General features: G+C 53.6%; 1 protein-coding gene across 3 annotated transcripts; it reads left to right on the top strand.

The window, feature by feature from the left end:
- Positions 1-9,759: 9,759 nt before the first annotated feature.
- On the top strand, positions 9,760-26,097 carry LOC309891117 (tumor protein D54-like). 3 transcript variants are annotated; one of them, XM_082785506.1, is made up of 8 exons: positions 9,760-9,880; positions 10,412-10,530; positions 11,621-11,769; positions 12,707-12,766; positions 14,285-14,344; positions 17,899-18,000; positions 24,006-24,054; positions 24,268-26,097. In XM_082785506.1, the coding sequence occupies exons 1-8, from the start codon at positions 9,862-9,864 to the stop codon at positions 24,361-24,363; spliced, it is 654 nt and encodes a 217-aa protein (XP_082641632.1). In that variant the 5' UTR covers positions 9,760-9,861; the 3' UTR covers positions 24,364-26,097. The 3 variants fall into 3 exon arrangements, with proteins under 3 accessions (XP_082641632.1, XP_082641631.1, XP_082641633.1); XM_082785505.1 differs by having other exon boundaries at positions 9,815-9,880; positions 10,385-10,530; XM_082785507.1 differs by lacking the exon at positions 14,285-14,344 and having other exon boundaries at positions 9,815-9,880; positions 10,385-10,530.
- The last annotated feature ends 502 nt before the right edge of the window (positions 26,098-26,599 follow it).

The following is a 26,599-nucleotide window of genomic DNA, read 5'->3' as shown; positions in this document are numbered from 1 at the left end:
GCAGAGGCCGCGCTCAGCCGGGGTTTCCTTGGAAACTGCGCCCGAGCCACACGTCCCTGTCACCTCCCTGCCACCTCCCTGCCACCTCCCTGCCACCTCCCTGCCACCGTGCCACCAGAGGCGTCCCCCGCGTGCCACCGGGGACGGGGGGAGGCCGGTGGGAAGCGCGTGTCCCCCCCCCCCACAGCCCCGTGCCATGGCCAATGTCACGCAGAGGGCGAGGGGTGGCTGCGTCCCCCTCCCCGTGGGGACATCGCGGAGCCAGCACCGGGGGGGGGGAGATGGAGGGGGAGAGGAAGGGCTGGGGGAGGCGGCGGCGGCTCCGGATGCGCTCCTGAAGGCCGCGGGGATGCTGCTTGCCATAAATCACCCCCCCCTCGGCCTCCCCAAAACGCTGGCAGCAGGGTTTGAGGGGCACGGGGCCGTCCCCACGGCGCTGCGCCTCGGAGAAGCGAGCGAGGAATTTGTGGGGGGGGGATTTTGGGGGATATCGGGGGGACGTTTGGGGAGGTGGGGGGCACATGCGGGGGCGCAGGGAGCGGGGGTAGGAGGCAGGGTTCAGGCAGAGGGCAGGGAGCCCGGGAGGGAGGCTCGGCACGGAGGAGAGGAGCGGGACGGCGAGCCAAGGAGGCTCGAAACGGCAGCCGCAGGGCTTCAATTAGCCCGAGGATCCTGCCCTAAATAGAGCGGGCAGGGCACGGCACGGCGGGCAGCGTGGCACCCGGAGGGGGGGGGACAAAACGGGGACAAAACGGGGACAAAACGGGGCCGCGGAGGGGCTGCGGGAGGGGGGGAGCGGGGCTGGAGGCCGAGAGCAGCTGGGAGGAAGGAAGAAGCGGCTAAAATAAGCAGGTGGGTGGACGGGGAGGAAATCATCGCCAGCCTGATAACGCAGGGGCTGGGGAAGGGGGGGGGGGGGGAAAGGCAACAAAATGTCCCCAGGAAATCGGAACAAACCCCCCGGAGGTGGAGGAAGGTCACCGGGGCCGGCCGGTGGCACGGGGGACGCAGAGAAATTAAGGGGGGGGGGACGACGTGGGGCTGCCGGCTCCTCGTGGCACTGGGTGCCCCCCGTTTTGGGTAGGGGGGTGCTGGGGGTGGCACGGGGACGCCCCAGCCCCCCTCCGGTTGTGTTTTGGGACAGGGGGAGGCTGAGAGGAGGAGAAAACCCCCGGGGAGAGCCGGGTGGAGGTGATTTACGCCCCGGCAGCTGCCAGCCCCGCTCGGTCATCACCGGGGGGGGGACGGGGACAAAACCCAACCCCAGGGACTGCCCAGCCGGGAAGGTCCCAGCCTTTGGGGAGGGGGGGGCCCTGCGTGCATCCCCATCTCCCCCCTCCACAGATCAGGGCCGGGGGTGCCCAAATTCCTCCGTCACCCCCAGGTGGGGGATTGGGGGCGTCGGGGCCGGCGGCGAGGGGCTGAGGGTGGCCAAAAAGGGTTCAAAGGGGGGGGGGGGGGGGTTAGGGTAAGGGGTGGGGGCCGTGCTGCAGGAGGCTGGCTGCTGGCAGCAGGAAGAGGCTTTTTGGCCGGACAGCGGGACACGGGGCAGCCTGGCTGTGCCCTGGGAGTTTCCACATTAACCACACACTGTTTGCATTTGAGCTTTTTCCCCTCCGCAGGGCCGCCGCTGCTGCTGCCGGGGGGTTATTTCCTGCCCTTTTCGCTCTCCCCCCCCAGTCCTCCGCCTCCCTTTGCCCACCAACCCCCCCCCCTCCACCCTTCCCCGGCCTGCAGAAGCTCCGTCTGCTTCCTCTCTTACGCCCCCGGGGGCTTTCCATGCTGCCAGAAAATAAATCTCATGCTATTTTTAACGGAGGGGAAAACGCGAAAGGTCTCCTCCGGCCCCGCTCCGCCGCGGCCGCTCGCTCGGCGCAGCCGGGCACCCCCCGGAGAGATGAAGGAGGGAGAAGGAATTCGCAGGGAAGGATGTGGGAGGAGGGCGGCGGGGGGGGCTGGGGGGCTTTCATCTCCCAAACCTCGGCCAAGGGGCTCGGGGAAGGCAGAGAGGGGCGAGCGGGGGGTGCCGGTGCCGGGGGGCGCACGGGGTTGCGCTTCCAACCCGCCTGGGTATGGCGGGGGGATGGAGACACCCCCATCCCTGCGCCCCCCGAGCTCCTGGGGGAGTTGGGGATGGGGTCCTCTGGGGTCAGGGCAGGGCCAGGCGCTGGCTTTAACCCCCCGAAGGGATTTAGGGAGGCTGAGAGAGGGATCAGCTGGATAATGCCCAGCCTGGGCAGGGGGGAGGTGGAGGGAGCTGCTGATAACAGGAGGCACGGAGAGGCCCCCCCCAGCCCCATTTGGCTGTCCCCACCGTGTCCCCTGGCAGCGGGGTGGGTGGCACACGGGGGGGGGTGTATGGGTACGAGGCCCTGACACTGCCACCAGGACACGGGGACCTCGTATTTGGGGCTGGGGGGTGCTGAGTGCAGGATGGGTGCGGAGATTTTTTGATCTGAAGCAACGCGGGCACCACCTGGCGCCCCTACACCACTCCAGGGGCTGGGGATTTAGGGGAGAAGCCAAGTTTTGTCCCGCTGAAATGTTGGCGCCTGCTGGGCCTCCTGGCCCCTGCACCCTCCCCACGGCTGCTGCTGCGAGGAGGAGGACGAGGAGGACGAGGACGAGGAGGAGAGGCAGTGAGGAAGAGGAGGAGGAGGAGGAGGAGGAGGCAGAGGTCTCCTCGCTCTGCTCGCAGCCCTTGCGCAAAGCCCGGTGCCGCTGCCATGACGAACGGCAACGCGGGGAGAAAAGCGGGGAGGGAGAGAAAAGCAGGGAGTGGGAGGGGAGCGGAGAGCAGGAGGTGGAAATGTCAAACCCAGCAGCACCACGGCCTCGCTGCCACCCCCCCTGCGCCGTGCTGGGGACACCGGGCCTGGCCCTGGCCCCTTGTCACCCCCAGCGCCCGGCTCCGAAACGGGGCCGCCGCCAGCCGTTGGCACCGGGGTTGGAGCTGCTGGGAACCCACGAGCCCCACGTTCCCAGCCCCGCCAGCAGCCTTTGATGCCGCTTTCCTGCGGCGCTGGGAGGAGCCGCGCTCCTCGCCCCAGCGGGGGCAAGGTGGAAACGGGGACGAATCCTGCTGGGAGGGCTCCTGGCACGGCCGGGGGGGCCGCAGCGCTCACCGACTGCGGCGCCCGGGGGGCGCAAACCCTGCCCGCGAGCCCTCTGGGTGAGCCCCACATCCTGCTGGAGGTGCAGGCAGCATCCCTGGGGCTCACCGGGCCCCCCCCGCTGTCCCCATGTCCCCGTGTCCCCGTGTCCCCGCAGCCCCCGCGTGCTGATTTCCTGCCTCCGGAGGCCGAGCCGCCGCCGCTTCCCGGCCGTGGGAGCGAGCCCCAGAGCCGGTCCCAGGGCACCAGGAGCGTGGCCCCGGGGAGGGGGGGACATCCCCAGGGTGTCCTAACCCGTCCCGGCTCCAGCTGAGCCCCTCTGCCGCGGCCCTGTCTGCTCGCTCATCCCCGACCCCGCTCCCGAAGCCTCTCCCGGCCACGTGCTGCCCTCCCCGCGCTGTCCCCAGTGTCCCCGAGGCTCGGTGCCGTGCCCCAGACCCCGGCACCCCGCTGGGGCCGGAGCGAGGGGGGTTTTGGTGGGGTTGCCGGGGGCTGGGGCACGTGGAGCAACGTGGTCGGAGGGAGATTTGGAGCCTGGAGAGAGCCCTGCACCCGTTTCCCCTTCCCCTTTCCCCTATTTTCTCTCCCTTCTCCCCGGTTTCACATCTCAGCTCAGCACTGACAGCGGGCACGAGGCGCAATTCGAGGCACAAATCCTGCGGGGATTGCCCCCGGGGCAGGGCAGCCACGGAGCTTTTCTTCTCCCCCTGCTGCACACCGGGGATTTGAGGCGCTTTCTCCTCTGCTTTTAATTGTTCGCCTCCCAGTTTTGCTCCGGCTCAGCCCGAGCTCTCTTCCTGCCTCTTTTTCTTTCCTCTCCCCGAGCTCTCGGCTGCGAGGCGGCACCGGGAGCTCCTCCGTGCCCCCAGCACCGTGCCCCCCACCCCAGCATCGCCCCCATACTGGGGCTTTCTGTGGGGTGCCGGGACCGGGGATGGCCCCAAACCATAGGGAAGCACCCAGGAGCTCGCCCGGCCGTGGAAACCCAAAACCACGCCAGGGCCTGATCCTAAACACGGACAAAACACTGCTGGGGGGGGGAAAGGAATAATGGGGTTATCCCCAGATGGGGTGCTGACCCCACAGCAGGCTCCCAAGGGTGGCACCGAGGGGCTGAGCCCACAGCCAGGTGGCTCCGAGGAGCCCAAAGCCCCCCGGGATTGTCCCCAGGCATGGAGGCGGCGGGTGGCCCGGTCTCCTTGAGCATCGCCTTCGGGAACTGTCTATTTTTAAGCCCAGGAAAGCTATTTTTAAGGAGGGAGCCTATTTTTGTTGCCCGGGGCTAAGCCTTTCCTTGCAAGCTCACCCAGCAGCGGGGTTTGGAGCCATTCAGCCGGGGCACCCAGCGGGATTTGGGGTGCTGCTGGTGGATCTGGGGGGGTTCTCGGTGCTCCCCCAACCCCAGGCGGCTCCGGTGTGGGGCGATGGCCAAATCCTTTATCCATTACCGCCACCACAGTGCCGTGGGGGGGGGGCCAGGCCCCTTTTTGGGTGGATTTTCCGGGCTGTGGAGGGCCAAGAGCTGCCAGCCCGCATCCAACCCGGCAGAGGATGGGGATGCCAAGAGGTGACGGGGCCGCCTTTCCCCTGGGCGTTGTGGGGCCACGGGGGCCTGGGAGAAGCGGGGCCGAGCTGGAAGCAGGTGTTGGGCACGGCCCGGAGGGAAGGGTGGGACCCTCGGGTGACCCCCGGGGGGGGTTAGCGGGGGGCACATCTGGCCGCGGGGAGGGGGTGGCAGGAAGCGGAGCGCTGGCTCGGACCCCGCGTTTGGGGTCGCGGGAGGGGGGGGGGAACCGCGGCGCTGCCAGATGTTGTGCAGCTGTCTGCCGCGCTTCCTCTCGCCCCGAGCCCTCCAGGAAGGTCCCCCCCAGCGGGGCAGCCCCCCCACACCTCTCCCCCAGCCCCTTTCTTCTCTCGCCAAGCCGGCCTGAAACCGTCCTGCCCTGTTCCGGGGGCTGTGGGGTCGGATCCTGCACGCCAGCCCCCGACCCCGCCGCTCGCCGTGGCCACGGAGCTCGCCCCAATCCCTGCGCAGAGAGCAGGGCATGGAGGTGGAAGCGTCGGGCATATTTTACTGCCTTTTTTTCCCCTTTTTCTCTCAAAATACCCCGCAGAACCGCTGCATTTTGTATTTTCCTGCAGCTGAAGCCAGGCCCTGGCTCCGTGCCCGCAGCACCAGGCCCGCTGCGGCCGCTCTGCTCCCTCCCTGTCCCCATCAGCAGGGAAATCGGAGCTGCACCGAGCCCCGCCGAGCCCCACAAACCCAAAAACCTGCCCCCAAAACCCTGGGGGAAATGCCCACGGCCGCCGGGACGTGGATGGGATTCGGGGGATTAGGGCAGCTTAGGGAGCAGGGGTTTTGCAGGCGGCAGATGGTGCCGGATGGGTCCCGGGGCGAGGTTAGCAGGATGGGAAATCAGGCAGAAATGGGGAGGAGGTGGATTTTCGGCCAGAAAATCCCCCGTTCCCAGATAGGAGGCACCAGGAGGGCTCCAACATCGCCCAGTGCCAGGCAGGACGCCCCGTGCACACACATCAACCTGTGAGTGCACGGGGACCACAGGGGACACGGGATGGGGACAATCGGACTGGTTTTATGGGGCTGGAACGGGGCAGTCCCCCTCCTCCCACAGCTCTCGCATCCCCGCTGTGACTTCACCCCAAAGGCTGCCGGGGGAATTCCCAGCCCTCGGGGTGGGGATGAATGAGGCCAACTGGTTGAGATGTGACAAGGTGGGGATGAGAGAGAAACCCCCCCCCCCCGGCGGGGACGTTGCGCTCAGGCAATCCCCGAGAAGCCCCAGGGGCTGTTTGGGGCTGGGAGCGGTCAGATAACGGGGTAGAAATGAGGGCCCCATTTCCAGGCAGAGGCGTGCAAAGATTTGAAGTGGCCCCAAAGGAAGAGAGAGAAGCTACAACGTGGTTCAAGCCCTGCCATGGGTACGGGGACCCCTTCGGGGTGCCGGGGACCCCAGCCCACCCCGGCTGTTTGATGTCTCGGAGCCTCCTGTGCCGTGTGTCCGGAGCCAGCTGTCTGTCCTGCTGCGGGGTGGCACCACGGGGGTGTAGGATTGCAGCAGGATCCCGCTGGGGACCAGCTGGGCACCCCACAGGGGCTGCTCAGGATGCAGCCCACGGGCCCCACGCTTGACGTCTGCCCCCTGGCCCCCAGCAGCTGCGCCCTCGTCCCCCCCCCAGCCCCGTTTGAGAGTCCCCGTCCCTTCCCAGAGATGTCTCAGAAAGAGGAAGCATCACCTCTGGCGTCCCCCCTGCTGCAGCCCGGGGCTTATTTTGGGTTTAGAGAAAAGAGGAAGGCTGCACGAGGTGACAGCAGGGCTGGCGGGCGGGCGGGCAAAGCCCCTGCAGCACGCAGGGGGGGGGTGGCAGGGGGGGCTGGAAAAGAGGAACATCGCCGTCACCGCCAGCCCGCAGCCCCCGCTCCCACCCCGGGGACAAGGCTGAAGAAAGCGGATCCGTCCCACCTGAAGCTCAGCGGGGTTTTTTGGGGTGCACGGGGGCGGCTCGGGCAGCCCCGCTGCCGCAATGGGGAGATGCTGGGGAAGCGGTGGCTGCGCCGGGCCCCCCCGATGCTCCCTGTGCCCACCCGCTGGCGTCCAGAGCGGGGGCGGCGTTGATGCAAGCAGTTCTTGGTGACTTTTCACTTGTAAGGGTGTTTTTTTTTTGCCCCCACAGCCCACGTAAATGCCATCCTGCCTGGCAGCCTGCTGTCCGAGGAGAGCCAGGGAGCTTGGGGGGGAAATTGGGGACAGCAGGGGTGGCACAGGGACACGGGGGAGGTGCTGGAGTGCGGGTGGATGGAGGGGTGGTGGGCACATCGGGGGGGGCAGAGGGACACGTGGAGGCATGGATGGATGGGTGGGTGGGTGGGAGGGTGGGTGGAAGGACGCAGAGGTGTTTCACAGGGTCTGGGGCAGAAGCTCTGCCCGTCAGTGCCGAGGGATGGGGTATTTTAGGAGCCCAGCAGGGAGAGCAGTTGGGGTGAGGGCTGGCTGTGAGCCATGGGTGCTGCGGCAGGGCCCCCACCTGCAGGGATGCTCGGGTAATGCTTTGTGAATGGGTAAGAGTGGGTAAAATAAGGGCCCATCAGCCTGCGGAGGCTCCTGGTGGTGTTAATCGCCACCGGGTTAACGAGCAGGAGCCAGGGCTCCTCTGCTGGGCCCTTTCCAGCTGCAGGAAGGAGCGATGAGGAAAGCGGAGCCGGGCGGCTTTGCTAGCGGGCAGCGAAATCTAGGTCAGGGCTTTCTGTAAAAGGGGCACGGAGCCCAGTTCGTGTCGGCTTCCAAGGGAAGCAGCAGAGCCACAGCAGCGCTTTGCCGAGCAGGGAACGGCAGCAGAGAAATGTCCGGGTCCTCCTGGAGCATCCCCGGCCCGGAGCTGTCAGTGTTGGGGGGGATTTGGGATCAGAGCGAGCGGGAGCAGATGGTGCCTCGGGACACCCGTTCCCATTGCAGGGCTGCTCACGCAATTCCTGGCTTTGCTGGAAAAAAAAAAAAAAATCAACAACGTGTTTTGTAACTCTGCCCGGGGACGTGCCCTTGCTGGGGGCACGGAGGGATGCCCGGCACAGGGGAAATGCTGCCACCACCCCCCCCCAAGGGACATCAGAGCTGTCCCCTGCCCTCCCCTCCACCTCCGTGTGGCACACAAAGCAGCTGGGAGGGCATCAGTGAAAGGAACTGACCCCAGGCCTGACATTTCACCAGAAAAACCCCATCGGAGCGAAAAGCCCGGCAGCAGCCAAAGGAGAACTGGACGGGGGGCAGCGTGAAGGGCACGGAGCTGCGGCCAAAAGCCTTGGCGGAGGGGGCGGCCCGGGGGGGACACCCCCGGCAGAGCCGCAGCCGTTCCGAGCAGCAGCACCATCCTGGCACACGGAGGATGTTTTTTTCCACCCCAAATGCAGCTTTGCTGCTTCCCGGACCCAACAACACATCCAGGGGCTGAGAGAGAGAACAAGCAAGCAGGCGCTGGGATACGTTTAATTAAAAATTGCTGCTCGAAAAAGGTGCAGCAAAATGAGCCAGCAGCGGGTGCTCGTCCGCCGGCTGAGGAGGCACACCCTGCTCGCTGGCAGCCTGGACTCTCTGAATCGGGTTTTTGTGCCTGGCAGAGCTGTCGGAGGCCGCGGCGGCTCCCAGCGAGCCAGAACCTCCCAGCGCCTCCTGCTGCCTCCATCTCTCGGGGCCGAGCTGCCTGGAGCCCAAAGCCCTTCCCCGCGTTTCCCCCTGGGTTCAGCTCTCGGCTGGGTTTCCACTGAAATCAGCCTGAATTTCAAAATAAGCCCCCCTCCAGGCCCTAATAAAATCAACGATAAAAAGTTGAGCTCTTAAAATGCTCCCCATCCTTTTCAAAAGGGAACATCCAGTGCCTCTGTGTGACCTCGGGGAGATGGGGCTCTCCTCCGAGGCGATGTGCTCAGCCCCTGGCAGGGTATTTCCAGCAGCTTTTGTGTTTTCCAGCTTTTTTTTTTTTTATTTTCTCGCGAGCGCCGAGTGCGGTCCCTCTGCTCGGTGCCCACCGAGCGCCGCTGGAAACGGCTCTGAAAAATTAATGCACATTTCCCCATTTATATTCGCTTCCCTTTTCAGGCTCGTCCTGGGCAATGCAAACAGACCAGGTGGAAACGGCCCTGAAAATGAAAGGGGCTGGCAACGGGGGTGTAAAGGAGCCGTGGGGCTTTCAGCAGGGCTTGCAAATTCTCTATCGGCTGCCCAGGGCTTCCCCGGTGCCCTTGTGATGGCTGCTGAGGGCTTCCCAGAAACACGGCAGGAGCCGGGGTGTCGCAGCCCAGGGGGTTTGGTCGAGGCTCAGCACCGGGGCTAACAGCATCCCCTGGGAGCTGCTGGGGCTGCCTGGAGGTGGAGGAGTGGAGTTGGGAGGGTGTGAGGTGCCATGAGGTGCTGTGAGATGCCGTGAGGTGCCATAAGGTGCCATGAGGTGGTGTGAGGTGCCATGAGGTGCCGTGAGGTGCCACAAAGTACTGTGAGGTGCTGTGAGGTGCCGTGAGATGCCACAAGGTGCTGTGAGGGGCTGTGGGGAGCTATGAGGTGCCATGAGGTGCCACAAGGAGCTGTGAGGAGCCATAATGGTGCCATGAGGTGCCACGAGGTGTCATGAGGTGCCGTGAGGTGCCATGGGGAGCTATGAGGTGCCATGAGGTGCCGTGAGGTGCCACCGGTTGCGGGGCTGTGTGGGGTGAGTTCCTCAGCCCCGCCATCACCTCCCTGTCTGGGTGTGGGTATGGGCAGCCGGTGGGTGCCCCACTGCAGCCCCCACATTTGGGGAAGGGGCACCCAGAGCCGCTGGGGTGTGAGACCATGGGGGAGGCCCAGGGGAGGCTGAGCCCTCCCTGTGCCATTTTGGGCTCGATGGGGACTGGCAACAACAGGGGCGGACACAGAAGCCACCATGGGCTTGAGGGGGGGGCTCTGGGGATAACTGGGGGTGGTGGTGGCAGCCTTATGACATCACCCCAACCCCATATGATGCAATCCCAGCCACATATAACATCATATCAACGCTATGACGTCATATCAACGCTATGACGTCATCCAAACGGGTGAAGGGGGCGGGAAGGGGGGGACGTGGCGCCGTTGCCATGGCGACGCGCGGGTGACGCGCTCTCCCCGCGCCCCCCCCCCTCCCCTCCCGGAAGCGGGCGCGGCGCTGATCGCGTCACGGGGGGGGGCGGCGGCGGCGGAGACGGGGCCGGGGCCTGGGCGCCGCCATGGAGGGCGCGAGCCAGGGTAGGGGGGGGGCCGCGGTGGGACCGGGGCTGCGCTCGAGGTCTCCTTCCCCAGGGGTTAAACCCCTCGGTTTGGGCTGGGGGGGGGAACCGGGGGGAGCTCCGTGAGGGGAGAGGAGGCCGTGAGGGGGGGGCCGATGCTGTGACGGCGGGGCCTGGTGGTCAGATGGGGGGGTCCCGGTTCCCTGAGGGGGGGTCCCGGTGCTCCGAGGGGGGATCCCAGTGCTCCGAGGGGGGGCCCCGGTGCCCAGAGGGGGGGTCCCGATTCCCTGAGGGGGGGTCCCGGTTCCATGAGGGGGGGTCCCGGTTCTCTCAGGGGGGTCCCCCTGCCCTGAGGGGGGGTCCCGTTGCCGTGAGGGCCTGGTGAAGGCGCTGCCGTTTCTCCCCGTTGCCGTCCAGGCGAGGTTTCCCTTCCCCTTCCCGTCCTTGGCCTTCCCCGGGTGGGTTTGCAGGACGCGTCCTCGCTTGCTGCCCGCTCACCCTGTGTGCTTCTCGTCTGCGGCAGATATCAACCTTAACTCTCCCAACAAAGGTCTGCTGGCCGATGCCATGACCGACGTGCCCGTGGACAGCACGGCCGCAGCCAGGACCGCGGCGCCTGAAGGGCTGACGGCCGCCGAGGAAGAGGAGCTGAGAGCAGAGATCGCCAAGGTAGGGAGAGCCTCAGCCAGGTCCTGCTGGGGGGGAAAGAGCAAGAACTTGGGGTGCCACAGGAGCAGGGCTCGGGGGTTTTATTTTGCTTCTGATGGTGGCGTTACCTGTGCGTCTCCCAGGGCTTTGTTAAAATCAACAAAGCTGGCAGACACTTCAAACGGTGCGTGATGTTGCACGCTCTTTCCCAGAACATCTTAATTTAGAGCTCTCAGGAAGTACACGGCCTTTGATGCAGTGAAATTCATCTAGACTTGTAGCTGTGCTTGAAGCAAGAAAACACTTTAGGCAAGCGGTATGCAAATGAAACTCTCTTATGAAACCGAGACAATGGCATACTTAATGTGCTTTCTTCTTCTATCTTTTCTCTTAAATATTTATTATGCGTTATAGGCAGTTGTTTTTGGTGCCCGTGTGCTTTTGAAAAGCTGAGAGCTTATAATGTAATATCCCGAATCGTAGGCACCTTCTGCGTTTTAAAGGTCAGCTTATAATTTGTACCTGAAATAGAGCTGAAGGTGGTTTTGGTTGTTCTTATGTTTCATTTGAGAATCTCCCAGATTCGTATGTTCTAGCAAGGGGGACTTCACTGTTTTGCATGGTCATGCAGCTGCTGGGAAGCTGCAGTTAACTAAAAGTAGAAACGAACCTTCTCTGTCCCGAAACAATTCTAGAGTGTTGTGAAAATCTTGTAAGAAATATCTCTGAGGGAAAGCTCTTTGTTCTAATGGATGTTCTAAGGATTGGAACCTTAGTTAATAAGTATTTGGCAACTGATTTTTGCTTTCTAATGGTATTTTCTGTTGAAATTACAATGCTAGGACCGTGTTCTGATAAACTTGCTGCCGTTAAGTCACCAGTATAGCGGCTTTTATGGGTGTTTTCCTAACTGAAGTCTGAGCCACTGGCCTGCCATTCCGACACCATTCATGTTTAGTTGAATTATTTTGTGTGCACCTGAAGGTTCCTGCCAATTCTCTGTATTCATGTTAGTAAAACTGTAATAGTTTTGAGGGAGGTGGAAAGCTGGCTTAATTTTCAGAATTTTATTAAACTGTGATACTGAGATCTGTGTCTATCTCTTTCTAAGGTTGAAGAAGAAATTGGTACTCTTAGACAAGTCCTGGCTGCTAAAGAGAGGCACTGTGGAGAGTTGAAGAGGAAGCTGGGTCTGACTCCCTTGGATGGGTTAAAGCAAAACCTGTCCAAAAGCTGGCACGACGTGCAAGTCTCCAACGCGTAAGTGTTGCTTGTGATGCACATTTCACATTTAAATGTTGCTCTGTAGCAATTATTTCCCTGCAGCATGTTCCAGGGCTTCTCCAAGTGTCTGAAGGCTTTTGCCCTGATGACTATATAGAGAAAAGGGTATTTAAAAAAACAACAACAAAACAAACAAACAAACAAACAAAAATTATTAATTTAATTGATCTCATGTCAGTGCAAACAGAACTGTAATATTTATGATCTGAATAAATTGTTGCTGGTTCTTTTTTGTATAACGTTTGAAATCTAGATCACCACTGAACAGTTCGGTTTGTGTACTTCTGCCCGTTTCTGTGAGGCATAGACTGCTGCTACCTCATTCTGAACTCAAGCTCAAAGAGAAGTGCAAAAATTGCTAAAATTCACTGAGCTAATTTCCTGAGGTTAGGTAACTTAAAAGTGTTACCCTGTGTTAGTTCAGAAATCTGTTTTCTGGGCCATATAGCTTGAATTTAAAAAGTCTGTGTATTCCAAGAAGAAAAACATCTGTAGCATTACTGTGCCATCAATGCCATATGCAGAGGCATCTTTGCCTAAAGAATGTTTGAAATTAGGCTGACTGTTCCTCAACAGGTACTAAAGTTACAGTCACAGCGCTGTTCAATAGTGCCAAAAGGAGAGGCAAAGGGGTAAGTTTAACCTGCAGTTATGCCCAGATATAAGAGGCCCTTTGTGCCCCCAGGGTTATTGTTTGGTCTAAAAATGTCACATGTAACTTAACTAGAATTAGGAGTTACTGACAGTACTACTGCAGGGCAGATCTTTGAGCTGTTACCCTGTTTGTTTTTCTCTTCCTCGTCTTCCCTCCTACCCCCCTGCTCAATTTCTGTTACTCCTTTGTAACTGAAATGTGTCGTTGTCTCCTAAAAATGAATATTAAGTTATATTCATTAACACTTTCTGTTTCTAGTTATGTGAAAACATCTGAGAAACTTGGAGAGTGGAATGACAAAGTGACACAGTCTGACTTGTGAGTGCCTCGGGCTCCTCAGCAACACCTTCTTGCTCCTTGCTGTGTTCCCCGATTTGTGCTGCTCCTTGTTCTCACAGGCATCAGGGGCTGACTGGGAGCTGGAGGCGTGGTAAAGCCACAGTCAGGCCTGCTGGCAGCAGCATGCCCGACTTCCAGCTCTCAGCATCCCTCGGTTGCAGAGGAGATGAGTAAAAGTTACTACTAGCATCTTGCTCTTGGTCTTCCCATTGCAGAAGAAAAATTCCAATCAGTTACCAGACCACACTTCGTTAAAGAATAACGTGACAAATCAACCACAGTCTCACTTCAGCTGATTGCTGTTAGGTTAATCTATTGTAATGTCATATTAGCAAACCTCTGTATTTACTATGAAACTATTTTTCTTCTTGTCAGGTGTGGAATCAGTTTGCTTGTTGCCTTTCTGTACAGCCACAGGGGAGAGAAGATGCCTGAAGGCATTTACCTGTAGCTGAAAATAGGGGCTGTGCAAATACAAATATATTTATATTGGCTTTTGCAAGCTGTAACGCCTTGGCTGGAGGGATTGATGTATGTGAACCTTTCTGCTGCTGTCAAACACTAAAAAGCAGTGGATTTTAGTCTGGCAGTACATACAAGCAGGTGACAAATGCAGCTGGCTGTTTTTGACTCTAGAATATATGCTGTAGTACGTTAGACCTTTGTTTTTGTTAGACACAAATCACTTTGATTCTTGTTTTTTAACTGAACATCAGGGAGACCTTGAATATTTTCTACGCTGAAGATTCTCTCCCTTCTGCATGTTGTGTTTAAGGAGGCGGTTGTTTGGCTAAGCAGAAATGCGGGTTGGAAGTTTCCCATCAGTAGGCAAAGACAGTTCTTGATCTAATTGGGGATAGTTTTATTTCTGGGGTGACAGGAACCGCCTGCAATATACTACGTCCTCTGAACACCTCTACATGTTGTCTGAGCTGGTAGCAGACACTTTTTGTAGTACCTGTATTTGTTCTGTACATCCGGCATTTATTCTCACAACTCCTAAGATACTGTTTTAGGTATAGGAAAGCATGATGATTTCTAAAGATGAGAAAATGAAGTGTAGTTTAGCAGTTTGTCAAGGTCATGCTGTATTGATAAAATCCAGCTTTTGGTGTAGCAGTCAGATTTTTTGGCTCTCTGCTTAATTCACTGCTCTGTGCTTTTAGCTTTTACTATATAGCTGCCGTAAAGTATGTAGGAAAGGAACAGAAGATCTGAAGTCTCTCAATTCCTGACACCTTCTAAACTGCAGGCTTTCTTTGTGCAAAGTGTTTGAAGGTGCTTAAATGAGAAAGAAAGCAGAGCTTGGGTGTCTTCCTGCCTCTCAAACAGCAGCTCCTTTCCTTCTGGCTGTAACAGAGAAGGTAGAAAGGCATTGTCAGAGAAATAAAACCCAAGATACTGTAAGTGGAAAGAGACACTAATAATGTGGAAAGTGTCGAAAAAAGCATCTGTCATGAATCTTGGCACTGTGTCTAACCTCCGTTGTGTTTGTAGATATCTTTCAGCCAGCAGCACACTGGAGGACTGGAATGAAAAATTAACTCAATCAGAAGCGTGAGTGTCTTAACCTTCGGCATTAACCAATGCTTTCATGACAGTCTGCTGCCTCTCATGTTCTGTGCCCCTGCTCGCAGTCCTCTGCTTTGACTAGATCTATTTAAGCACTTCTTTTTTTTTCTAGCTTTGACTTTTTTTAACCTGATAACTGTCTCTTCTGGGAGAGGGAGCTTTTCCTCAGGTCAGTATTAGAACAGTTTCCCTGCGGTCCAAGCAATATCCTTCAACCACCCGCCTGCTCTCAGAGGAGAACTGGCTGAAGCCACTGTGTACCTGAGAGCTGCATGCCAGCTTTCATAGCTTCAGCTGACAAGCTGTGGAATAGACAGGCTGATCTCTTCTTACCACGTAACGTGCTCTTTGGGGAGCGAGAGCCTTTCTTTTTGCTATGGTATCTGATCAGAACAAATAGAGCTTCAGTGTCCAAGGCAGCTGTTCTGTCATTTTGGGGCTGCAAATGGATGTGAACAGCTTAAACCTCACTGCTGTTGTACTCCATTTGTTGGCTGCAGAAGTCTCTTAGCCAGGTTTTTATTAAGTGTCTGGAATTAAATTCGCATCTGGACTAAATTATGGAAGCCTATTATGAAAGTTGGCCTTTGTCCTTCTCGCTGCATGTTTTGCACAGTTTGTAGGGGAATCCTTTACAGCAATGCAATGGGAGCAGATAGATCACATCGTTGCTTTCTGAGTTGATTTAAACCATGATGGGGTAGGTCTTAGGTAAGTCAGATCTTCCTGTTCTCTGGAGTAGGGATGAAATCAGGTCCTTTGAGCTGGGATTTTGTCATCGGTGGCTGTGGATAGGTGTTCTTCATAAGATGGGTGAAAGATGAGAGCAGATGAAAAGTAGGAGTATCAGAAAACAAAAATCAGGTCTGCAGGTTCTACTTGCTATGCTCTGTGGATGTTTTCTAGATTAAGAAGATGTAAATTATCCCTATTTCACTTGCTAAAGAGAGTGACCTTTATGTTCACGCTTGCCAGCACTGGGACTGACTGCAGTGGTGGTTAATCAGAGTTCCTCCCTGGGTGTGCCTGCTAGAATAGAAAAATTCTCATTATATCTGTTTCCTTGTGCTTAACAAGTGCCAGAAGGATATGGCGGAAACGTGCTTCTGGGGAGTGCTCAGGGCCTGGCTAGCTGTGGCACGCTAGTTTTCCTGCTTGCTTTGGCACTAGGCAGAGTGACAAGTCATGCTAACGAGGTGGGTGCCAATTAAAATGGAGAGGCGAGGGGGGTTAAAGGTACGATTCCGGCAGCATTTCAGAAAATGAACAGAATTTCTGTTTTCATTTTTTAAAGCTCAGTAAATGCTAGGAGCTGAGTTTGAGAAGACTGAAGATAAGGTTTTAGTTGGTTGTTTTGTGTTTGTTATGCAAATGCCTCCTCTTTTCCTGTTTTCTCAGAGCTCTCCATAAGAGCTAGGAAGCATCCAGTTCGCTTTATGGCTCTTTCGGGCTCTGCTGCGTTTCCTAGCAGGTGCTGCTCCTCTCCCTCTTGCTCCAGTTTTGTTGTGACCAGGACACAAGGTGACATAGATGGTATGAGCAGGGACTGCCGGATCGGAGCGAGCAGAAGCTGGCATTAGTGGATAAAGAAGGATTTGGGGATGCAGGGCCTGGCCCCTCCCTGGCAGGATTTATGGGAGAGGGATGCAGTGAAGGGTTTGAGTACCACAGGGCAGAGATCACTCCCGCAGCCAATTGCCTGTTCGTTAAGCAAGGTATTAAAGATAGCTGATGTTTATGACTCCCAGATTTGGATTATTCCAGTGTGCTTTACGCTGGCATTAAGGGAGGAAGGCGAGTGACCGTGAGTTTATAGCGACAGTGAACCTCACCGTGGTGCTTGCAGGAGAGCAGTTGTGGCTTCTGGGTCAGAGCTGGGTGTGGTTAAGTTGCACTGAAGTCTTGTATAACCTGGTCCCTGCTTGTCACAGATGCAGCTCCACATCTGTGTCGATGGCAGTTCTGGGTTAACGAGCTTCTCATCTCAGCGGTGCTTTCCTGGCTCTGCCTCCTGTGCTGCAGTGGTGGAGGTGTGCGTGTGGGAGCTGTGGGTGCAGGACTAGACTGGCAACCTGATCTGGCTGCTATCTTTTAATTTATTTTTCCTTCCAAGCTTCTATTTCAGCCAGATTGTTTTCCTGTGTAAATCACCGGCAGCACACAGTTGTGCTGGCATCACGAAGGAGCACACTGAGGCAAAAGGAGCAGCACTCGAGTGCTGAATTTCAGTTGTTTTAAGAATATTGCTGTCACGTGGGGAGAAAACGGTTGGAAAGTCTCTTATCTCCTGAAGCTCAGCTTCATAGCTAAGAGTTCTCAGCGTGTGCGTGGTGGGATGGTGTCGTTTGATTCTGTAAACTGCTCCTCATCGCTGCGCTGGTGCTCGGTGCTAATCTGAGAGAGCCAGGCAGAAGTGGAGTAAGCACAGCACATTTTAGTAAGCACAAGGTCTTCAGTTTCTCTGGTAGACAGCTGGAAATCCAGTCCCGTGAGAGGGCTCAGCACCAGGGGAGGATCACGGTCTGGTAGCCTTGGGAGCTCAGAGATGAGAACATCAGGCTGTTAACGTTAGCCCAGGAGCTGGATTCCAGGATCTTTGTGGGTCCCTTCCAACTCGGGATATTCTACTCTGTTTATAAATGTCCTTCTCCTAAATATTACACTTGAGCAAAAAAGTAAGTTTATATATATTTATATATTTGGAGTAAGAAAACTTGGCTTAAATTATTGGAATTGTTTTCCAGGCTGAATCTTTTTTATAATTTGAAGAATGCCACAAATCTAGATGTTAATCACCAGCTGTGGAATAGCTTAGTTAGAAGAAAATGGCTTGAAGGGTCTTTGTACCTAGGGCTTTGGTTTCCATCGAATGAGAAGGCTTCGAGTGTCTTTTCCAGCTCTTGTATAAACCCAAATGTACTCAGCTGACAAAGGCAAGCTGTCAGACTGACTGACTGTGGTTAATGGTAACTGATAGGAAACTTCTCCATCAATTTCATTCTAAACTGCATTGTAGAGGTGGTGCTGCTTCTTGTGTTTCTGTTTCTGTGTGATGATGGCAGACTTGCTTCTTTCCTCCATACCCTAATGCTACAACAAAAGCTGTTAATTTCTTCAGGACTACAAGCTTGTAATGGAATAATAAATTCCTAGGCTTGTTTTCTCAAAGATTGCAAAATATTTTCATAGAGCAGAGGGGGTATAATGCTGTGGTGTTAGAGCTTCCACATGGAAAATTGGCCTTTTTTTTTTTTTCTTCAAATATTTGTCAGATTTAGGAATGAATGGTCAAAATGGTAACTGAACTGAAGTGGGTGTATGAAAAGGTTAGCCCTGCACTTGCTGCCTTCTTAAAACTTCAAGTCTTTGATCTATGCAAGACTAGAAGGGGCTCTCTCAGTGAGGTCAGTGCAGCTCCACTAATCCAGCTTCTTTCCTTTACTTTGGGTTCCTTTTTCCAAATGGGGGGATGCTTCTTGCTTTCTATCCTAACCCTGTTAGCACAGCTTATTGGTGGTTGTTTTTTTTTCCCCATTTAGTTATAAGAAGACCCAGGAAACCCTTTCCCAGGCAGGACAGAAGACTTCAGCAGCCCTTTCCAATGTAGGTTCTGTTATCAGCAGGAAACTTGGTGACATGAGGTAAGATTTCTGCTTTGTGCTTTGGTGCTTTGATCTCGGTTTCAAACAGTAACGAGACTTGAGACAATAACTAGGCTTTTTTCCATTTTTCTGCTTAGTTGGCAGCACTTTGCAGTTGGTTCATAGTTCAGGACAGGTTAAACACTTTTTAAAGACTGGTTGATGGATAAAACCCGTTCTGAGGCATTGAATTCAGCTTAGCAGAACTGACAGAACATCCCTTCCCTTCCCCCTTTTACCATCATGGCTTTACTGCAGCTTTTGCACCACATATAAGAAAGTAGAATTCAATTCTACCTTTTCTGTTCACTGTTGTGTTACAGAGGTGTGTTTTCTCCATGTTATGGGTTAAGATCAGAAGGAGGTTGTCACTGCTGTGCTCTCTTACACTTCAAAACGTGACAAAGTCTGGATGCTGCGTGTCATGCAGCTCCAAGCCCCTGTCTCAGTTTTCCATGAAGAATGGCAGCTTGCCTTCTGAGCACAGTTATGTCACATAGTTTGGAAGTCATCAATTGATCAGATCATGATAACATTAAAAATTTCTTCTTGTGTTGGTGGTTATCTAGATTCCTTTAGATGGCAGCTGCAATAGTTGCAAGTTTAAACTTTTCTCAGTCAAAAAGTCAGGGGCTGGTTCCTCAGTTGCTGGCTGAGGTTCTTGCTCTGGGAGTTCTTCATCTGTACAGAGCTGAAGGTTAGCACTGGGATTTTCCTGATCTTTAGAAATGAAAGCTGAAGGTTGCTTCCCCGTTAATGGTGGCGTGCAAGGTTTTCGTGCGAAATACATTGCCTACACTTTTCTTGGAATTGAGAGCTAATTCTGAGCAAATGAGCTATCTGGATGATTAAGGAAGTATCCTTAGAGCTTGTACTTAATTTAACGTGCCAGATCTTGGATTGAATGGGCAGCTGTCATTCTTTGTAGGGAATTTCCTATTCCGCTGTGGCTGGGAGTACCCAAGTGGTAAGAACTTGTTGGCCTCTGATCACGTAGTACTGATTTGTTCTAGATCCCTCCTCCTTGAGTTATTTGCTGTGTTTCTGGAGGGTAATCACTGGTGAGTGTTTTCAGTAGCTCACTTCTCTGAATTTGGCAGAGGACTAGTTGGCTTCCTACCCCTTCCAGTATTCAAGTTTTCATTTTTCTTTCCTGGAAGCTACATTGTCTGTTGGAAGAAAAGACTTATGTGTAATCACTTGAGACACAGCAGACAGACACTGGCGCAAGATGTGGCGCTAATAGATTTTCCTAAACTGATAATGGTGAAGTAAATGTGGTAAATCTCTAAATTCTGCAGTCTGCTCAGGCTGTTGTGACAAAGGGCTGGGAGCTGTCATCCTCAGACCACGTGGGGAGCTCCTGAACCAGCACCGCCATCAGAAGAAGCTGTTCTGACAGCTTTGGTCCCGCCTGGCCTCTATTTGCAGGCAAAATCTATTTTACCACGAGGTTGCACAAATGTTTTTGCCATCCCAGGAGCACCCGATGGAGGGAGGGGATGCACGGCCAAACAAAATTTGAACTCCTGGTGGCAGAGCTGGCCCGGCAAAGTCCTGGTGCAGATGCTGGCTGTGGATGCTGGCCTGGCTGACTACGTACACGTCAGACCTCTGCAGCAGTGGTGTTGCTCAGCATTAATCACCAATTTAAAAGCCTCTATTCCTTTTTACAGATAATGCCTTGGGGGTTATAGCACAAAACACAGGCAGCTTCTGTCTTATAAATTGAGGGAATCCCTGCCAAATTTACTTCAGAAGAATTCGCTTTGAATATGCGGCCCCTGCGGGGGAACACAGTAATGATAATTATTTTTTAAGAAAACCTTTAATTTTTCTCTGCATACATAAACAGAATTCCATCTCCTGTGCTGCATTCAAGTCTTGATGTTTCTGATTCTGAATTAAGTTTAACTTTGAGCATAAGCTTCTGCAGGGACTGTCCCATTTTCTACCCCTGCCTGGTGAAAGTGCAGCTGGTGTTCTGATATGTGATCAGAGCTTACAAGGAGTGAAGCTGGTTTATTGTCGTGATCACCTCTCTGAATGCATGGGGATGATCTCTGTCCTTAGAGAATCTCTTCCAGGCCTCACAGCCTATGCTGCAACCTCGGTTACTGTACTTGCTTTTTCCTCTCACGCTCCAAATTCACTTGTAACCAGGGTTTATTTTCCAGCACTGGAAGTGTTGAGATAACAGAAGGGATTTCCTTGTTTAGTCAGCCTTCACCGGTTGATAAATGCAAGGAAGGCGTGATGAATGGGACAAACGCCTCGGACACACAGAGGGCGTAGTCATAATTTCATCAGAAATGCTTGGACCGAGGTGGTGTGAAATAGCAGTAACGTGTCCCTGGGTTAAATCCTTCAGGGTTGCTGCGTTCTGGTCACAATCCACAGCTTGAACGTTTAGAAGTATTTTAAGGAGAGATTGCGAGGTTAATGCAATAACTGCACGCTAAGTGTATTAATGCTGTTACTCTATTAGGCTGCCATGAGGAGAGAAAATGTAGCTTAATTAATGGGAGGGATTTTTGCAAATCTTGGCCAATTCAGTTCTTACTGTTATCTCCACTTACAGTTAAAAAATAAGTTGGCTTGCAGACGTTCTGTTCCTGCATTTTACTGACCCCAGTAAACTGCAAATTGAAAGAGTTTTCTTCTTGGCAGATAACTGCTTGCTTTGTGGTTTTGTCTCTAGCCCAATACATTTTGTGTTGTCTGATGGAGTTTGCTACTGCATGTCGTGCTACAAGCAAATTCATTATGAAATGCTAGCCTGAGCCCCAAAGGTGGCTGAAAACTCCTGAATTTATAGACTTTAAATCCTCGTGACTGGAGGAGAAGGGTCACTGCTAGGTCCAGGCTAAGGTGCTGAAGGAGTCTGCCAGTGCTTGTGGTGTTGCATGCGGAGCAGCATGGTGCATGGGCACGTCTGGCTGTGTTCTTTAGCAAAAAGTAGTAGGAAGTTAATTTATTTCACATGCAAAGACAGCATTTCAAGGAGTCTGCCTTGCCAAAGAGCCGACTGTGATTTCATTTCCCCATGAATCCAAAAGTCTAACGTTGCTGCTCAGGCTGTAAGGAAAAGCCCTCGTGCTCCTTGCCAAGTACTTCAGACCCAACTTGCCATGACTGCTTCCCTGCTGCCAAGGCAAAAACGGTGTCTAAGTGGAATAAAACACTGCTCCTGGTAGGAGAAGCCCTAAACCACCCTGGTAATCCTAATAGTGCAAGAAGGAAAGCTTGGACTGGTATTTCAGACCCCTGAGATGCATTGCAGAATCAGGTGTGGAAATTGGCAACCTGGTGGGGGATAATTTGCCTCGAAACTTAAAAATGGGCAACCAGGTTGTTGGGTACGCGTGACACCTTTTATACAGAGACTCTTATCTTTATTATGCTGAGAGATGTTTGCTCAGAGCGGTACCTTTGAGATCTGCATACTTGGCAAGATAACGGGCATCTGTTGCAGGTTACTGGTACGGAAGTTCTCAACCAGAAAGCCTGGCAGTGCTGTCAGAGCTTTTGGGGAAGGAAATGGCTGTACCAAATCAGCTAGCACTTGGTAAAAACCTCAGTTTAGGAAAACATGCTCTAAAAAAAAAGGAATGACAGCAATGTGTAAGGTTGAACAGGTGCTGGTATGTTCCTCTGAAAAACCTCTTAGCTTGGGTTATTTGATTTAATGAAAAGCAATTGTTTTTTTTTTTGTTTTGTTTTGCCTGCTTCTGTAATTTATTTAAGAGGCTTGCTCATGGTTAGGTGACTTTACTGTCCCGTGATCCTATGGCCATGCTCAGCTGCCCTGTTGGGATCTGCACAAGTGTCTGACTGTTGCTTCCCTTTTCTCTCTGCTGCCCGTGGCTGCTCTCAGGGCTCACCCCTTCTCGCATTCCTTTAGGTAAGACACTCTTCAAGGTTGCTCGAAGAGCAGATGTTTCTGTGCCAGGCCCTCGTGGGTGTTACAGGGGAGGCTGATTAGCTCAGCCTTGCCTCCATCTCCGACACGGATTGAGAAACCTAGCTCAGTGCAGTGCCTGGGGGTTGACTTCTGTATCACAGCTGCAATTTGCGGCGCAGCTTGCCACAGGATACAGCTGCAGCTAGGAGGGTGTTAACTGCAGAGCAGTAGGGCTCTGAGCTCTTCCAGCAGTTTTCTTTCAGGCCAAGCTGAAAGTACAAATCCAGCACACCTGGGAGCGCTCGCTGCATGCCGTGTGTGTCCTTGTCAGCCTTGGTTTGGGACTACAGCTTGGAGGAAGCCTTTACTAGTAAAACTTACTCACCTGTGTAACTCAATACAAGCCAGTTGTGCTCGATTTTGTCCCCTGTAGTTGCCTCTGCTTCTTTTAAATGTTATTTATATAAAAAATACCCTTGATAACGGGTGAGATACCTCCTGTGTCCTGGGTATAGCTGACAAACCCTTTTCTAAAAATCTCACTGGGGGGGGGACTGATTTCCTTGTGCTGACAGGAGCAAATCTGCACCCAACTTTTAGGAAAGTTTTAAAACGAGATGTGTGGCTTGCTTTGTTTGCATTTTCCAAATAATAGGAGTTAAATATTCGTGCTAACAGTCCCACAACCAGAAAACTGGTTCTGGGCTGCAGCTTTTGACTAAGGGAAGGAAGAAATGCAGCTTCCATCACTGCAGTTGTCTACAGCTGCCTGTGTAAGCACTCGGGACCGAGGCGTGCTGCTCTTGCGTGGTGCCTGTTTAATTGTCACTTAACCTTTTCCTCCTCCCTCTGAACGCTTCCGAGTAGCAGTTACTCCATTCGCCACTCGATCAGTATGCCTGCCATGAGGTAATGTCAGAATCCTGCTTCCTGGGGGGGCGATGGGGGGGTATGGCTGACCGTCATCCTTCGGGTTTGGGTTCTGAGCTGTGCAAGTGCTTCGCTCCAGCACGCACGGTGGGGTGATTGTGTCCTGCAGTTGGAGCAATTTGGGGCTTTTTTAACCCAATTCCTTTTTATGGCCATTAGCACCTGCGTTGTTCCCAGGCTAAGTGCAGTGTTGCAACTGTACCAAAGTCTAATTGAAATTCGCAGCTCTCAGAGGTCCCTGGAGGGGAGGGATTACACTCCTCCTCTGGCAATTTACAGCACAGCCGTTGCTAATACCGAGAGGAATCTGAACTTGAACCTTCTGTCTCCAGCTTGGAAGCTAAGTGCCCTTCTCAGCGTGCCCTCGCGGTGCATTAGATGGGGATCTTGTAGGAGAAACGATTGCCAGAGCTGAATGAGGCCCATGGATGCCCTCTCTCTGCTCATCCTGGTTCCAGATGGACAGAGGTTACTTTGTGGGCACGGGTATAAAGTGATTCTTCTGCACAGCAAGAACTGAGATGAGGCTCCTCGTCGCCCAGCTCCTGGTGTTTAGAAAACCTTGCCCAGGGAGAGCAGCCCTGTGCTAACAACTGACCTGGCTTGCTTTGCCACAAACACAAAGTCCTCTGACTAATTTATTGCACCAGGGTTTTCCTGAGCATTTCCTGCCATAAATGACCACTGCTCTAGTAACAGAACTGCCCATAGGTTCAGGCACAGGGCCCTTCCCCTTCCTGCCAGCAGGATGCAATGTGGGAAACTGAAGCCTTTTTTTTAATCCCTTTTCAGCTTTTCCATTATTTAATAAAGCAAGCTTTTAGTTGGAGGCCTTGTAAAGCTAAGGACTAGTTTCTTCTCTCCGTATCATGCGTTGATTCCCTAGTGAACTAGGGCTTTTTCCCTCAACTTTTCAGCTTGAGCAATCAAGCAATTGCACATGGTAGAAATGTTTTCCTTCAGAGTTTTTGTTCGTGGTGTTTTGTCTGGTGTGCCTGAGATATTCATGCCAAAGGCCAGCGTGGTGAGGAGCTGCAAGTGTTCAGAGTGCTGCTGGCACTGGCGTTGCATGGGAATGCCCGGAGAGACCAGTCACATGGTGCAGTTTGGTTCAGTTAAGAGCTAACTCGTCTTGATTTTTGTCTTTTTTTTTCTCTTTCCATTCTTCAAGGAATTCTGCAACCTTCAAGTCGTTTGAAGATAGAGTCGGGACCATAAAGGTAACAGTCTGCTTTGTCTTGGAAACGCACATTGTGAGGCCTTAAGCGGAAACTTTGATTTCTGAGCTGTTTTTCTCGTGGGCTAGTATTTGGCCAGACGGCCTCTCAGATATGCAAAGTCTTTGCTACAGCGGGTGACCTTGACGAGGGAGAATTCCCCTGGTGTTCTCAGTGCTGCTTTCTTGTTATCCTAACTCGCTTCTCTCCTTTCAGTCCAGAGTGGTGGGCAGCAGGGAAAACAGCACCGATGGCCTCCACTCCCCCTCGGGAGCTGGAGACAAGCCTCCACAAGACAACGCTCCTTTCTAGACCTGCGGTGTGGCTTTGCACAGCCGTGCACAACTCCGAGAGCGAGCCTCCTCCCTCCCAACTCTTCACAACAGCAACAACATGCGAATCCATGAAGGGGCTGAGAACCAGTCTGGAGAGATCCATAATCCATTCATAGACACTGCTGCTGGATCTAAGTCAAATAAAGAGAATGCAAAGTTTTGTACACAAATAATATTTTACACTAAACTTTGTAGATGAAATGTATCACTGTGCTGTCCTTTTGGGAGAGCGCTTAAGATGGAGTTTCCTTGAAGTAGCTCAGAAACGCCGCTGGCACAGAAAAAGCAGTTTTTCCCACCTCTGTCATAACTGGGAGCAGATCGATTGCCCCGTGCAGTGTGAGGAGGGCAGTCACAGGAGAAGCCAAGTGCATGGGCATTTTAGCTTCAGCTTCTGGCTATGTTCTCTGCTCAGGGCATGCCATGTAGCAACTCAGCAATCTCCCAGGCTTCTCCCATTACTGCTTCCTCTGGCTCTCATTGGAGAAATCTGTTAAAAGGGGTAAATAGTTAAGTGTGTTTTTTTTTTTTCTGGGCTCCTAAAAGGGAAACTTCACTTAGCAGCTGCCTCGTTGTTACACTAATGCTCTAGCTTTAACAAAACTAAAATCTTTATTTTTAAATGCAACGAACTTTAAAGAAATAAAGCTTAAGAAAAAAAAGCTTCGGCATCATATTAGGGAAATGCTCCCTTGGACTTTGAAACTGAATTGCAAGCCTTACATCACCTTATGCTTTACTCGTTTATGATTTTTTTTTTCTCTAGAGAGGACTGTAAGGGTTATAAAGCTGGATATTGAGCACTGGAGTTTTTGCATCGTTCAGTAGTAGCAGCATGCTTAGAAGCCAGTTCTTGTGTTAACTTTCAGTGGTGCACTCTGTTGCCTGAGTGTATAAAACTTGCTTCTCCCTTCTCAGCTTATGCCTTCGTTCCCGGAGGAAGAAATCCTGAAGGCTGCTAGCAACAGGGCCGGGTTTAACGAGGACAGAGCTGTTGCTGGCAATTAGGGACGCTGTGCTGGAGGGACTCTGCTCTGCTCTCCGTGGGCTCCTCCGTCTGGTACATCTGACTGGGACTGTGGGGGTCGTTCAGTCGAAAGCCCCGGCTGGGATCTTGGTTTACAAACCCAGCAGAGTCACAGAGCTCGACCAGTTCCCGAAGCAGATAGATGTTTTTGCTCTTCCGAGGTCCGAGCTCATTGCTCAGGAGCTGGAACATTGTAAGCTTTCTTACAGAGGCCTGATCTTCTTCTAGGCAAGATGCCTCCAAATAAATGCACCTGCAGTGAGTGTTTCTGTGCCTTAGAGGCCAAGTGGGACTTGCTCAGGTCTTTAGACTCGCCTATGTACATATCTGGGTAGTTTTAGTAGTTTTATCACCCTGGAGGGACTGGACCATCTTTGCCCTTTCTTTAGAGAAGCAAGTTTTGACACTTTGCTGATTAAATCTCCATTTCCCCCATCCCCACTCCCTTCCCTCTGCTGATCCGGGGACACACGATGAGGCAGTGTAGAAGGCAGATGTGCTAGGCAGTAGGCAGAGCGTGGTGTGTCATTTATCAGCCCTCCTCGTTTGACTAAAACTGGCCTCCGTGCGAGGAGCAGAGCCAGTGAAACGGGGACTGCTGGAGCGTGGGTCTTGAACTGTTTCTCTTCACAGATAAATACCGAGGAAACTTGTCAATAAAGCATTCCTTTGGGAGAAAACAAGCTGAATGTTTTTTGACTCATTCTATCTAACGGCACTGAACTCTGCTCTGAGGTGTGTTACGGGCATGTCAGGCGAATCCCAGCCCCCTGCAGTGATCCCCCTGACTTGTTTGTGCATCGTTCCCTAGATGCTTTCTCATAAAGTGACTTGTTCAGTATGGTTTGTGGTCTGATTTTTCCTTTTCAAGATGCTGAGCACCGCCTGGTTCCCGAGACGTAGCTCAGCCAGTTACAAACCCGTGGGTTTCCTCCAAGCGATGCGTGTTGCTCCTTCACCACTGGTGCTGCAGGTGAACCCGACATGCCTCGGGCTTCCTCGCACCTCTTTCCTGAGCTTGGGGCGCGGGGCTGAGGCTGGGGAAACTTGTAACGTGGAAAAGCAGCAGCTGTGCTGCTGGCTCAGATTTACAGCGCGGTACCTCAGGGAATCGGCTTCTTGGAAGCTCTGGCAGTCACTGCTGGTTGAAGCAGCACCGTGGAAGCAGCGAGTGCGTGACCTGAGC

Source organism: Aythya marila (genome assembly GCF_965140915.1).
Source record: "Aythya marila genome assembly, contig: HAP1_HAP1_SCAFFOLD_421, whole genome shotgun sequence".
In the NCBI taxonomy this organism is placed as follows: Eukaryota; Metazoa; Chordata; class Aves; order Anseriformes; family Anatidae; genus Aythya; species Aythya marila.
Note: the sequence above shows the minus strand (reverse complement) of the source record. Positions and strands in the feature narration are given on the sequence as shown.